The 14,506-nt window shown below is 38.8% G+C and overlaps 1 protein-coding gene across 3 annotated transcripts in view; it reads left to right on the forward strand.

The window, feature by feature from the left end:
- The first annotated feature begins 319 nt into the window (after positions 1-319).
- Positions 320-14,506, forward strand: part of PPP2R5E (protein phosphatase 2 regulatory subunit B'epsilon) — a 135,457-nt gene continuing 121,270 nt past the window's right edge. The window contains exons 1-2 of one of the 3 annotated variants that reach the window (XM_033108112.1): positions 320-878; positions 3,963-4,126. In XM_033108112.1, the coding sequence (XP_032964003.1) occupies positions 3,970-4,126 (157 nt within the window). In that variant the 5' untranslated portion in view covers positions 320-878; positions 3,963-3,969. The remainder of the gene's footprint in view (positions 879-3,962; positions 4,127-14,506) is intronic. The other 2 variants (XM_033108113.1, XM_033108114.1) reach the window with 2 other exon arrangements.

The raw sequence follows: 14,506 nt of genomic DNA on the forward strand, positions 1-14,506 counted from the left end.
AGGCCTAGCGGCGCCCGTGACTACCTTCTTCAGCCTAACCAACCAGCTAGCGGAAGCAGCAGCAGCGCGGCCGCCGATCGCGGCTGCATCCGGGTCCCTCTCTCCTCAGCCCAATCGTCGGTCTCCTCTCTTCTCACCTCCTGTTTCTCCGCCCCCCCGCCGCCAATCCCTGATCGGCTCTCAGCCGAACATGCTGGCATGGGAGTGAAGGGGAACGCCGGCCAATGAGGCCTCGCTTCCCTTTTGAAGCCTCCAGTGAGTGGGCAACGGGGGCGGACGCTGCTGGCCAGAAGGTTCGGTTGCGCTTGTGCCATGGACTAGCTGCCCGGTGATATTGACAATAGGAGAGAGAAAGGGGCATTGACGGGGACCCACCGCGGGTATTGAAAGGCGGCTCTGGCAGCGGCGGCTCCAGCTCCAGCGGCTCCTCCTCCTTCTCCTTCCTTCTCCTCCTGCTGCCGCTGCGGATCCAGTCTTCCTCCCTCCCTTCCCCCCTCCCCACGTCGTCGCCGCCGCCGCCAGGTCCGGGGCAACGAGCAGAGGCGCCGCCCGCCGGGAATGTGAGCGAGGAGCCACCGGCGGAGCCGCAACGGGGTCGGTGCGGATTTGATGGGACGGGCCCGCGGGGGAGGATCGTGAGGCCGCCGCTGTCGCCGGAGCGCTGAGATTCAGGTCCGGCTGTGAGGCCTAGAGGCGCCGCCGCCGCGGAACCGGAGGGACGCCGCGCCGGACAGCCGTCGCCCCGGGCTCCCTGCTGCTGTCCGGACCTCCCCCCGCAAGTCCCGGTCCCGCCACCCGCGCCCGCTGCGGCCCTCTCACCCGTCTCCCGCTCCTCAAAACCACAGATCATCTTCGGATTCTTCTCCAGAAGCTTCAAGGTAACTTCGTCCCTCCAGCTGCACGGCTCTCCCGCTTCCCTTCCTCCTTTCTGTCTTCCTGGGGAACCTGCAGGACACCGGCCTTGGGAAGGCCTGACCCGGGCAGGAGAGGAGTGCGGTGGGGTGCGGTGCGGGAGAGGGAGCGCCGGTCCCACTTGTCTGATTTACCTGTAAATGCTTCTGATGATGCCTCTCATTCACTCTGCCCCCTCCCCGCTTTTCTCCACCTTCCGGCATTGGTTGAGAGCATTCTTGTACCCCTGTCCACTGACGGGGGCGGGGGTGAGCAAGGGGGGATTGGTGTTGTGAGGATTCTGAAGCACCTTATCTTCAGGGCTTGGGGTGGGGGTGGGTAGGAGCAAAAGGAGTATGTGAGCATCCCCAAAGACAAACCCCTTCCCTGTCTTTCTCCTCCACACCAGTACACTCTTTGGTATAGCCTGAGCTTTGAAAATGCCCCTTGCCGGCTGCTTAGAGGAAGATAAAGCTTCGGGCGCCTTGGTCCAGGGCGAAACCTGTTTCCCCGGGCTTTGCACGGACCCGCTGCTACTGCACGTTTAGTTCTGCGGCGCTGTAGGGTTGAGATCCTTGACGTTTATTCTGGGCCGCGGGGCATAAGGGGCAAATGATTTTTTTAAACTTGCTATCAATAAATCATCTTTAGAAATGGGAGATGAGGAATAAAGACGAGACAAAAAAGAGTGATGGAGGAACAGAATTGACTGAAATCTGTGTTGTTACGGTAGCATGAAATCTAAATAATTCACATACTAGATTGCAAAATCGGCCCCTAAATTTACAACATATAAATGTGATGTGGAGCTCCTTCTTGCTCATGCAGTCTTTATGAAAATTTTAAAGTGATCTTACTTTTGTAGTCATTCATAGTTTGCAATTTCATTTTGAATCTGTCATATTTTAAACCTAAATTAGGTAGATTTCTAAAAACTTTATTTTAAAAGAGAACCAAACAAGACTTCAGAATTCCAAACCTCAACATCATGAAGTTTTGTTTGTTTTTTGTTTTCACTTTGTCAGAACCCAGGTCACTTCTTATTCTTACCTGTTCAGGAAGAAACTACTTTACTCTTTTATTTAGAAGTTATAAAACACTTGTCTTATGTATTGGAATTACAGGTGAGTAATTGCATTTCAGCATTTCTGCCATATGCATTATTTCTATTCAAGTCTGCCATTAATCTTGAATAAAGCCTCAGTACCATGGAAACGATGGCATCTATTTAAATTGTTAAATGAAATTGAGCTTAATGCTTGTTACTTTTTGGGACTAGCCTTCATTTTAATAATTTGATAGGGCTAAAAAAAAATCCCAAAGAATTTCAGTTTCATCAGTTTGATGGAATGAACATTAATATTTGATGATGAACTTTAAGGGAACTCAATTTGGTTGTCAAAGCAGGCTGTGAATTTGTTTTCATTTCGACTTTGGTGCATGATTTCATCATAGTTTTGTTTATTAAACTTTAATAACTTAAGATGGTTTCATTCACAAAGAAGACTTCTTTGAAATGATTTTAATTATGCCTTTTATGTGTTCCTGTTTAAAGTGATCTAGCCTGTCCTCATTTGCAGTGTGATATAGTGTATCATAGCTAACACAGCACATTACATTCAAAGTCGTACCTAAATAGTTTCAGTAATTGTAAGTTTCACCATGTTGTGATACATTGGTGCAGGTTCTTGAAGTACAATAAGGGTTTCAACTCCAGAGCTCCTTCATAATATTAAATATCTTGGGAATATGTATGGATGGAAGTTTTCCAGCTGCAGAATAGTTCCAAAATTACTTCAGGAATCTCAAGATGAGAAGAGCTTTACAGTTTGAAAATGAGTAGATAGCTTAGAATAGTTCTAGTCTAAATGAGCATCTTTAATGCTTATCATAATGAGAGCAGCACAATACATTAGAATTATAATATTGCTTATATGGTAGTTGTATTACTTCTGCTTTCCACTAAATTTTCATGTTTTCTCATTGAACATGACTTTTCTTAATGGATTTTGTTTGCTTTATTACATATGCTCATTTTCATGAATATTGTAATGGGAATTTTAGAATTTGTGTAACTCACACAAGGTATAATCACAAAATACAGTGAATATTTAAATAAAAATTTATTACAGTAAAAGACACATTGTCATTAATCCCCCTCAAAATACTCTCCTTCACTTCAAACACACTAATCCCATCATTCTTGCCCCTTTTGAAGCAGTTCTGGAAGTCCTCTTTCATGAGTGTCTTTAGTTGCACTGTCGTGGCTGCCTCAATGTCCTGAATCGATTCAAAACGTTTACCTTTCATGGTCATTTTGACTTTGGGGAAGAGCCAGAAGTCTCACGGTGCCAGATCCGGTGAATAAGGTGGATAAGGACACACAGTAATATTTTTATTTGACAGAAATTGCTGTGCCAGAAGTGATGAGTGACACGGAGACTTTCTGTTATGATCAGAATATATGGTGAATGCTGCTGCCGTGTGCCATCCAATGGAAAGGCAGGATCTTCAATACGGGAAGTGGTGCGTCGAACCGTCAAACCTTAGTAACAGTGTGTGACAAATTTCAACTTGTTCAGTGCAGTCAGTCAGGTGTGAGCTACTGTTGAGAGATGGTGTGCTTTAAAGTGCTGTAAATCATCCTCCATCATGACAACACCCTGTGTCACACGTTGCTTCTGGTATACAGCAATTTCTGTCAAGTAAAAACATTATGGTGTGTCCTCATCAACCTTATTCACCGCATCTGGCACCGTGCGACTTCTGGCTCTTCCCCAAAGTCAAAATGGCCATGAAAGGTAAACGTTTTGAATTGATTCAGGACATCAAGGCAGCCTTGACAGCACAGCTAAAGACACTCACGAAAGAGGACTTCCAGAACTACTTCAGAAAGTGGCAAGGATGATGGGATAAGTGTGTTTGAAGTGAGGGGGAGTATTTTGAGGGGATTAATGGCAATGTGTCTTTTACTGTAATAAATTTTTATTTAAACATTCACCGTGTTGTGTGATCACACCTCGTATATGCTTTCCCTTGGGAATGTGTTTATGATATTTCTTTCTTTCCAGTAGGGATATGTCCTCAGCACCAACTACTCCTCCATCAGTGGATAAAGTAGACGGATTTTCTCGGAAGTCCGTCAGAAAAGCCAGACAGAAGAGGTCTCAAAGTTCCTCACAGTTTAGGTCTCAAGGCAAGCCTATTGAGTTAACACCTCTGCCACTGCTGAAAGGTAAGGTTCATGACCAGGTGATGAATTCCTTTTCAATTGATCATTTTATATCTATATATATAAATTTCCTTTTGTAGAGTTTCGTATTTGTTAAAATTTTGTGTTGCACATTGAAGGGATAGGAGATTTCAGATGTGTTAAAGTTACCGGTGTGTGACCAGACATACTCGTTCTCCTTTTCAAAGAGTTCAATTAAATAAAAATAGCTGTGGACAAATGAAAAGAAACTTATTATCAGGAGAATCTTTCACATTGATAAGTAGGAAAATTGGATGCCAGAGAAACTTTAAGATGTCTGGGTCTGTATTTTTAATTTTTTCTTCTGTTGACATTTAGATGTATGCGTTGTATGCAGTGACAATTACAAATTGTACTGTCTTAGTCACAGGAAGTAGACCTAGTAAAGGAGATGATACCATTGACTTACATATAGAAAATGATATTTGAAAGAATTCATTTTTTAAAATAAAAAAAAGTAATTGATTATGTTCCTTCTTATTTTTAGGTAGAACAAATAGAAAATGTATATGCTGATCATGCTTGTTTAATACCACTTTTCTCTTTCCATTGGAATGAATTAAGGACAAGTTTTTAATGAGTACTGTTTTTTCCTAAATTAGACCATTCAACTTTTGTTTAGGTATGTGGATACTTTCTGTTCCGTTTAATTTTCATCTATTTCCTTTGTGTTCATGAACAGGTATTGCTTGACATGTATTGGAACATAGTATTTAGCGTGGGAACTATCAGAATCTACCGTTGAAGGTGGATTTTTGTTTGCTTAGCACTTAAGAGTGAAGAGACAGGGGACGTGAACAACACAATGCACTTTAGTGGCTCAGAGGAAATCTGAAAACCCGGTTTGCTAGTTCATTAATGGGCATTTATTTCTGTAATAGTTTGTGAAATCAGAAGGTATTATAAGAAACACTGGAGTTTGACTAGAAAGGATCCTCAAATTTTAGCCAAGCTTGTATTTTTTGTATGTTAACTTTTTTATTTTTTATTTTTAAGGGAGGGAGATTTCATAAATGACATTCCAATATTTATAGTTGAAATCAGTGAAACTAAATGAATGCTTATTACTGTAAAGATGATATGTCTACAAGTTAGTAAAGATGAACTCGTATGAGTTGGGGGAGGGTGGTATTGGCTAAATATTTTGCTCGTAAAAATGAGAATAGTCTTTATGAAACTTTGGAAGAAAAATAAAGGAAAAACTCTCTGGGGATAAAAGTAACCATGCTTGAAATACAAAGTTTGGAGGCACATTGGATTCTTGAGTAACTTATTTAATCCGAATTAGACATGTAATAGCTATTAGCATCTATATCTGGCAAAAGACTTTATTCTGAGGAAGCAGATTAAACTTTTTTAGGGTTAGAAAGAGTATTCAACTTTATTATTACATTTAATTTTGGGGGGCTCATGTTAAATATTTCCATTAGAACTTAACTAGCCACTTATAGCCCGGGTATTAGTTTTGTGGGTAGTGAAAGAGGCATGCATGAGAAGAATTTGGCACATGTTTTAAAATTTTGTTGTCTTTTATCTCTTTTTTATTGTGGTGAACTATATATAACATAAACTTGACCATTTTAACCATTTTGAAGTGCATTAAATACATTCACATTGTTCATGACCACCCATCTCCAGAGCATTTTCATCTCCAACTGAAACTCTGTATCCATTAAACACTAACTCCCCATTCCCCCCACTCCTAACCCCTTGGCCACCCCCAGTCTACTTTCTGTCTCCATGAATTTGACTACTCTACCGTAGACCGGGTCTTATATTTTTGCTCCAAAAGATGCATTAGGACATATTTTCAGGGGATGTCTTACTTTTTCATGTACCACAGTCTACATTTATTCAAATACAGTCATCTTCTGGAACATCATCATAACGTACTAAATGCGTCTGTTTGGCTGACCATCTTAACTGGGGCTTATTTTCAGGGTAGGTCTTATTTTCGGGGGAACACGGTAGGTACCTCATATAAGTGGAATCATACAATATTTGTCTTTTTGTGACTGGCTTATTTTACTTGGCACAATGTCCTCAGGGTTCTGCCATATTGTAGCACGGGTCCGAATTCTCTTTTCCAGGCTGAATAATACTCCATTGTATGTATACACCACATATTGTTTATTCATCCATTAATGGACACTTGGGTCGCTTCCAGCTTTTGGTTATTGTGAAAAATGCTGCCCTGAACATGGGTATGCAAGTATCTGTTTGAGTCCCTGTTTTCACTTCTTTTGGGTAAATACCCAGAAGTGGAATTGCTGGATCGTATGTTTAGTGCTTTTTGTGAGGAATCAGCATGCTGTTTGCCACAGCAGGTGTATCATTTTACATTCCTACCAGCAATGCCCAAGGCTTCCAATTTCTCCACATCCTCACCAGCACTTGTTATTTTCTGGGGTTTTTTTTTGATAATAGGAATCATACTGTGTGTGAAGTGGTAATTCCTTGTGGTTTTATTTGCATTAATAATTAAGGATAAGCGTCTTTTCATGAGCTTATTGCCCATTTTATATCCTTTCTCACTTTTTAAGTGAAGTCGGGTAGTATTGAAAAATGTCCAAGAACTTTGCTCTCCAAGAATGATGGTTTTTGTGAACTTGTATATTTTGCCAGCATGGTAGAATTAGAGAGCAACAGGAATATTTATAGGTATAAATACGTATAATGTATCCATAAACTTAATTCCAGACAGACTAAAAGTGATTCTTGTAGGCCCATTCTGGGAAAATATTTCTGGAAAGCATTTCATAAGTTAGATTTCCATATTTATAGAATAACAAAGAATATATAGATATGGACTTCAGAAATGTGTATTTACTCTTGATTTTTATAGTGAATGTAAAGAGTTTGTTAAACGACATTTGTTTCTCTTACAATGGGTTGACTTTTTTTTTTTTTTTAAAGATTTTATTGGGGAAGGGGAACAGGACTTTTTATTGGGGAACAGTGTGTACTGCCAGGACTTTTTTCCAAGTCAAGTTGTTGTCCTTTCAATCTTAGTTGTGGAGGGTGCCGTTCAGCTCCAGGTCCAGTTGCTGTTGCTAGTTGCAGGGGCGCAGCCCACCATCCCTTGCAGGAGTCGAACCGGCAACCTTGTGGTTGAGAGCCTGCGCTCCAACCAACTGAGCCATCCAGGAGGCAGCTCAGCTCAAGGTGCCGTGTTCAATCTTAGTTGCAGGAGGCAGAGCCCACCATCCCTTGCGGGACTCGACGAATTGAACTGGCAACCTTGTGGTTGAGAGCCCATTGGCCCATGTGGGAATCGAACCGACACCCCTCAGAGTTAGGAGCATGGAGTCTAACCGCCTGAGCCACCAGGCCGGCCCAATGGGTTGGCTTTTTGTGTATTGCCTTCTCACCAGTTTTAGGAAGTAATCTATGGAATATAAAGAAAATATAGGAATTTTTTTTTTTTTTTACAATTTCTTTTAGAGATACTGAAGTAGATTATATATGCATGCCAAAGGATAGTTACTGATTTTCTGTAGTATTGCTTTTAGTAAATTGGTAAGTTTGAGTTAATTTTATTGAGGGTACAATATAAATTGCAATTGAATTTTGTGTGTTGCTTTAAAGAACAAAGTAAAAGACATGCTCAAGGTCTTTAATTTTAGGGGAGTTTGAAATGGAAATTGTGTAACATAGTTATTATGTAACTCATCTTTTTAATATGTAATTTTGAAAGCTCCAAAACTAGATATTCATTAATGATTATTTGTTTTGTGTGTATGCATTATCAGAATATTTATTTTATGCATATATAATATTTGACCGACTTACAACTAATACTAACATTAATTCTTAGCATCTTAAAAATCTTTTCACTTGCAGCACCATAATAAAGTGAAAGGAAAGTTTTATCTGTTTTGTCCTTTTGCTAATTGCTGGGGTTTAAAAATTTGTATCAGTGATGTTATTTTCTATAGACAACGATACCAGCATGTAGTTCTCTGTAACTATATGCTGAGTGACCTAGCTTTTCCTCAGTTATGTATAATGAAATTGCAGGATAAACCTTGAAATACAGACATTTGAATTTTCTCCATCTTCATTTACTTCTGAAAATGATTTTAGGAAGTCCTGAAGTTTTTGAGCTTGAAGGACTCTTACTCATTTTACTGATAAAGGAAATCCAGTAGAGGTTTAGTGCCTTATGTAAAGAAAGTAAAGACTTGGATGCTTTCCTTGTGCCTACACAGCAGGATATGAAGCAAGCTTTGACAGTTATCTAGGTAAGTGCTGAATATGGACAACCAAATTTAACACTTAGGCAAATAGACATTTATAATCATAATAATAACTAAAGTAGTAATAGTGTAGAAGTAATAGTAGTTGTAGGATCTGGTTAAGTGATTTATGTTCTCTCCCCACTCTATTTCCTCCCATACCTTATTTCCGTCTTTCTTTGACTTGAAAAGATTATGTAAGTTTAGATTTGAGTGAAGTGTTTTTGAAAACTACCACCTCTTTGAAGATGGGATTAGAATGACAGTGGCATGATTATTTTTAGCCTCACAATTCTTTATATGTTTCTGAGGCATTTTGCTAATAGGTTGGACATTCAGTATTAAACATTCCCAAAACTATGAGTGGAAGTACCCATTCAGCAGAGAGACACTCTTTGGTTCTTGGTGTTGAAACCTTTAGATCAGCAACATTGTGTTTCTATAACACTCCTTCTCTAATCAAAGCATTGTTTTTCAAACTGTAGGCTTATGATTCGCCTTATTACATTTTTATTTTTTAGGGTGACAGTTTGTGAGGACTTTAAAAATTCCAATTTAGTTTTTGTACTTTTCTAGTTATTGAGTGGGATAATTCTTCTCTCTCATCTATATCTGTTTTGTATAGCGTAAAGAAGGAATATGCGTATATAATTCCCAATTTTTATAATGGGCTAGTGTTCTAAACTGTATTTATAATGAGAATCGTGTCTTAAGCCATAATGTCCGCTAGTTTAGAGTTTACCTTCCTCCTTGTATGTTATGATGCAGTGGTGCACGGGGAAAGTACTTGGGCTTTGTTGCCGGTAAGAGTCCTAGCTCACTTACTGGCTGTGTTGCTGGGGCAAATGAGTTAACTCTTGAAAGCCTTGGTTTCCTTGTCTACCAAATGTGGATCATGACAATAATCAATAGATGAGGCAGTGCCACACTCAATAAACACTAGCTGTTGTTATTTAACGGGGATTTCAGAGGTTAGAATATGAATAACATGAAATTATTTGACTTTTTATATTTTCCTAGCAAAAAGTTGAAATTGGAAATTTCTCTGAAAATTATGAAACAAGAGCATAGTTTTGCAGTCATGAACCTTTTTCAACCAAAAAAAATTCCAAGAAACAGTTTGCATTTAGTAGACTAGCTAGTTTTAGACATCTTTATTTGTAGATTTTTACCTACTGCATTGGTATCCTGCCACATTTTTTTAGTGTAATGCTTTTTATTTTTAACTTATTCAGTTTTTGAATTGTTAATACAGTCATATGGTTCAAATTTCAAAAGGTACAAAAGGATGTATAGTGAAAAATCTTCCTCCCTACTTGATTCACTTAGTTTCCCTTCGTAGAAGCAACCAGTCATAATATTGTACAGTTGTATAGACAGTCTTAAACCCTTGATTGAATTTGAAATGCACTGAGCAGCCTTAAATTGTATGCACATTTTATATGTGTATGTCCATTTTTTAAACGTGAGAATTCCATAGCATTTTTCAGATTCTCAAAGGGGTGTCTGACTCAAAAAGGTTAAGAACCATAAGGCTAGTTTGTATCTTAGATTAACTGTGGATGTTTTTTAGACAACTAAATTTGTAACGGGAGAGAGAGAGGGAGAGGAGAAGGGGCGGGGAGAGAGAGAGAGAGAGAGAGAGAGAGAGAGAGAGAGAGAGAGAGAGAGAGAGGGAGGGAGGGAGGGAGGGAGGGTTGCCTTTAAAAATTAATTATAAGCTTTACTCTTGAACTGCAAGAACATCTGAAAGTTAATAGGTGTTAACATTCAGCTTTGTAGCCTTTGAAACAGTGTAGGAATATTTTTCTTTTGGATAAGAAATGATAAAATCTTGTACTAAAGTGTCAGATTACACCATTTTCATGTGTGAGAGATTATATGTAGTTGTAATGAAGAGGTATTTATTCACTTGTGGCGGGAATATTTTTTTTCTTTATATATCCTAATAGTTTGTTTCTGTAGCATAGAGACAATTCCCATACAGAGCCTTATGTGGGCCAAAACAAATTGAGAGTGTTTCTGACTTATTAATCATTTAAAAGGAGAGTAGCAGCTTGCATTCATATCCCATCCTATCTGAGTGTGATAATTACTGCTTATTAGTTCTTAACCTATGGTTCATGAATTTCTGTTTGGGGATAGGGTGGGTGGATCATGGATGGGCTTCAAGGTTCTGAGAACCTCCTAAAATTATTTGCAAAGTTTCTGTGTATGTGCAGGTTTTTTTTTTTTTTTTTTTAAGGACAGTTTATTGCTTTCATCAGATTTTCAAAGATTTAACCCTACCGTTCCTGCTCTTTCTCTATAGTTAAGAGCTTTTGGTTTATACTGAAAGATTGAGAATTGTTGTTGTTATTATTTTCTGAGTATCTTGTTAGTTGTGTGTGAACACATATGCATTGGACACTTACCAGGAAACATTGTAAATTGCAAACAACAATTTATTATAATGTGGGTCTCTTCAGCCAGGGCATAACAATATTGAGTTGCCAAATGAGTTTTCTCATAAGGTGAGATGGTCTTTTTCTACCTAGAACTTTCTTCCCCTGACTTCTTACCATTCAAGTTTCAGCTCACATACGACCTTCTTAGGGACTGTCCCCCATGACTTTTAAAAACGATCATCTTTGAAGTTTCTATCACTCTATTGTTCCTTGCATCCTATTTATAATCTGAAAATTATTTTATCTTTGTTTACTTGTATGTTATCTGTTTCTCCTCCCCCGTTAAATTATCGTCCTTGGTGTAGAAACCTTGTTTCTCTTATCTCTAGGGCCTAGATCAGTGCCTCGTACATAGTTGGCATTCAATAAGTATTTGTTAGTAAATGAATGAACATTTTTAGTTGACATCTAGGATATTAGTAATAGTTGTATAGACATTTATTTTTCTTTCCTAATTTTTTTTTAAATTTCCCCCTAATTCAGGCCATATAAATTTTATTTTAACTTGTATTATCACAAAATTATAAATTTGTCAATGAAGACATTTTATTTTTAAAGAATCAAATTATTGAGTGTTCACTTAAAATTCTGAGTGGTTTAGTGTTCGGGTAATTCTTCATGTTTCAGCTTGAACACAGAGGTGGTATCTTTTTTTTAAAATTAAATTTATTGGGGTGACAATGGTTAGTAAAGTTATATACATTTTAAGTGTACAATTCTATAATACATCATCTATATATCCCATTGTGTGTTCTCCACCCAGAGTCAGTTCTTCCATCACCGTAAATTTGATCCCCTTTTTCCCTCTTCTACGATCCCTTCCCTCCTACCCTCTGGTAACCACTAAACTGTTGTCTGTGTCTATGAGTTTTTATTTGTTTGTTTGTCTTGTTCTCTTGTAGCTTTCAGTTCTATATCCCACATATGAGTGTAGTCATATCGTTCTCGACTTTCAGAAGTGGTATCTTGTGGAGAGAGATGAAGTAGATTGTTTGTATGACATACTAAGAGTGATTTCTTTTGCTTAGGGGGTTCATCACTTTCATTTTGCAGATGTTCAGTACAGCGAAATCCCTTTTTTGTGCTGGTGCTTGGGGATTGAATTATGGGCTGATCAGATCACCAGACGTTCTTTTTTATATAGTTTGAGAGAATAGCTTATCTGAATATTATAATGGGCTTTCAAAGCAGGGTTTTATGATCAGATTTTCTTTCGTCAAAACTTTTATTTTATAATGTTAGCTTTTAATATTGATTAGATTTTGTAGTGCATGGAAAAGAACAGTAAAGTTTCCAGATGTTTCAAAAAGGCTGATAACTAAGGTAGTTCTTTGGTTTGTTTGCCAATGGTGACATCCTCTTTTACTATTTAAAAATATTTTTCTGCCCTTTGTATTTGGAGATTTTATAAAAACAAAGAGGGGTCTCATTTTTATGTTACAGTAGAATTAAGCATAAAGAAACATATTAATTGAACAATATGGTAGTTATATTATGATATTTTTACCTAATATGTAACAGTGTATTCTTATATATGTAACATATATTACCTAAGGGAGAAGGGTGGCTTCCCCAGGTCGAAATGGAGGCCCTGGGGGTGGGGGGGATCACACACACACACACAGGTTAGAATTCTGGGTCCAATCATAGCTATGTGACTTCTAAGTAATGGTTTTTTTATCTCCAAAATTGGGAGAGTGTTAGAACCTACCTTATAGAGTCAGGTTAAGTGTCTTCAAGATGAGAAAACATTTAGCCCAGCGCTGGGTACATTGTAGGAGTTGAACAATATTAACTATCCTAAGTATAGGAGGAACTGTATAGTGGAAAATACTTACCAATGTTTTTCAGTTGATTTTTATTTCTTTAATACATTATGTGGATTATTTCCATTTAAGGAAGAAAAATGGACTGTGTATAGCTTTGAGAATTAGATCTTTAAAGCAAAAGGAGAACTAGTTCTTATGGAACAATCTCACCATTACTATTTAGTCAACATCACTTTCAAACTGACTTCTCATTTCAGGAATAAGGACTTAAAGTGACTAATGTAATTATTTTCCAGGGAAATTCCATTTGTGCAGAGTTACCAGGTAAAATTACTGTTAAATAAATTGATTTTGGAAGTCTTCTGCTAGGACAGGGTCTCCAGACATTTTTTGTAATTGCCTACTCCTGTCAGTAAAAATAATGTATATATCTGTTTATACATTGGATCCTGTGCTATTACGCAAATATGTAATGCCCATTAAGAACATACATAGACAGAGAAAGCTCAAAAGAATGGTATTGAGAAATAAAATGTATAGATATTCTAGTACCTCATTTATGTACCTCCTTTTCTCTTGCCCATCCTACCAACACATGCCCTGGCCTTGAGCACGTTTTTGTTTGGAGATTTTGCTGCCAAGAGTGAACCTCCTCTTCAGGTTTGAGGCTTGTTAGTTTTGTAGCATTTTGTTTTGAGCCATAAAGCAGAAGAGTTGAATGAGAAAACTTCTTTCTTTGCCTTCTTTAGGTTTTTGAATTTATTGCACTTTAAAGAAACAAAATCTGAACTGAGGATTTTGCCAGTTTTAAGGAGTGTCATAGGTGGTTCTTTGTTGAGGGCTCTTATCTTGCTGTTGGTGGGTAGGTTTCAGAGAGCCCTTGACTCTCTTGAAATTCCAGGCAGTATTTTATGTCTCTGTGCAGATCGACATTTTTCTGGGCAAAGGCTTTAGAGCTTTCATCAGATTTTCAGAGGAGTTTCTCCAAAGGCCAGTTTCTTTGGGTGGTGGGGGTCAGTTTCCTCACTCAGAGCAGAAAGAGAGAATTTGTCATATAATTCCTTTCTGTAGAAGATCTCATATGACAAGATGTTTCTTCTGCATGTCTTTCCTGATTTTTAATTCTTTTTGATATCAAACAGAACTTTAAAAGGTGTTTGAAGGTAGAAGTTACTGCCTGACTCCAGTGTGATTGTTTGGAAATTTTTGATCAGTATCATTTGAAAAATTAAGCCAGGTGAATAGGAATACCAATGGTAAAATTGAGTGTGCTTGTTAAAAAGCATTTTTCCTGGACTAGCTGGGGACCTGGAAGAAGTGGGGAGGAAAAAGTCAGGTTTGTCTTTGCTGGTGAATAAGTGGTTTTAACAACCAATGAAAAAGAAGAGAAGCAGTCTCTGTTGATTCTCCTGTGCCAGGCAGTGTACCACATGATGTCACGTTGAAGCTTCCCAACAACACCAAGAGCAAGGGGTGTTTGTTTTTAACTGACGGCTGAATAACTTGCCCACTCCTGCAGAGAGAGCCAGGGCTGGGACCCCAGGCCCATCTGGCTCCAAAGCCATTGCCTTGTCTGTTCCATGCATTAGCAGCAGGTAGATGAACACAGGTGAGCACTGGAGCTAACTGCCATCTTGCTCATGCTGTGCTGGGATGATTTAGCAAGTGAGTCATCTTACTGCCTCTTGAAGGAAACTGAAAATTGTGAGGAGACTGAAGTGATGAGGAGAAATGGAGAAGGTAAGGGAGGAACAGCCAGGCTGGTAGCAGCACTATGGGAAGATATAAGTGGGTGGTGATGGGGAAGAGTCATGGAAGAGCAGCAGGCCTCAGACTTGACTCCTTGGAAGGGCCAGGCAGTGCAGCCAAGAGGCCGGCAGGAAGGGTAGCTGGCACCTCACAATGGTA

The sequence above is a fragment of the Rhinolophus ferrumequinum genome, chromosome 6 (assembly GCF_004115265.2).
Source record: "Rhinolophus ferrumequinum isolate MPI-CBG mRhiFer1 chromosome 6, mRhiFer1_v1.p, whole genome shotgun sequence".
Taxonomy (NCBI): domain Eukaryota; kingdom Metazoa; phylum Chordata; class Mammalia; order Chiroptera; family Rhinolophidae; genus Rhinolophus; species Rhinolophus ferrumequinum.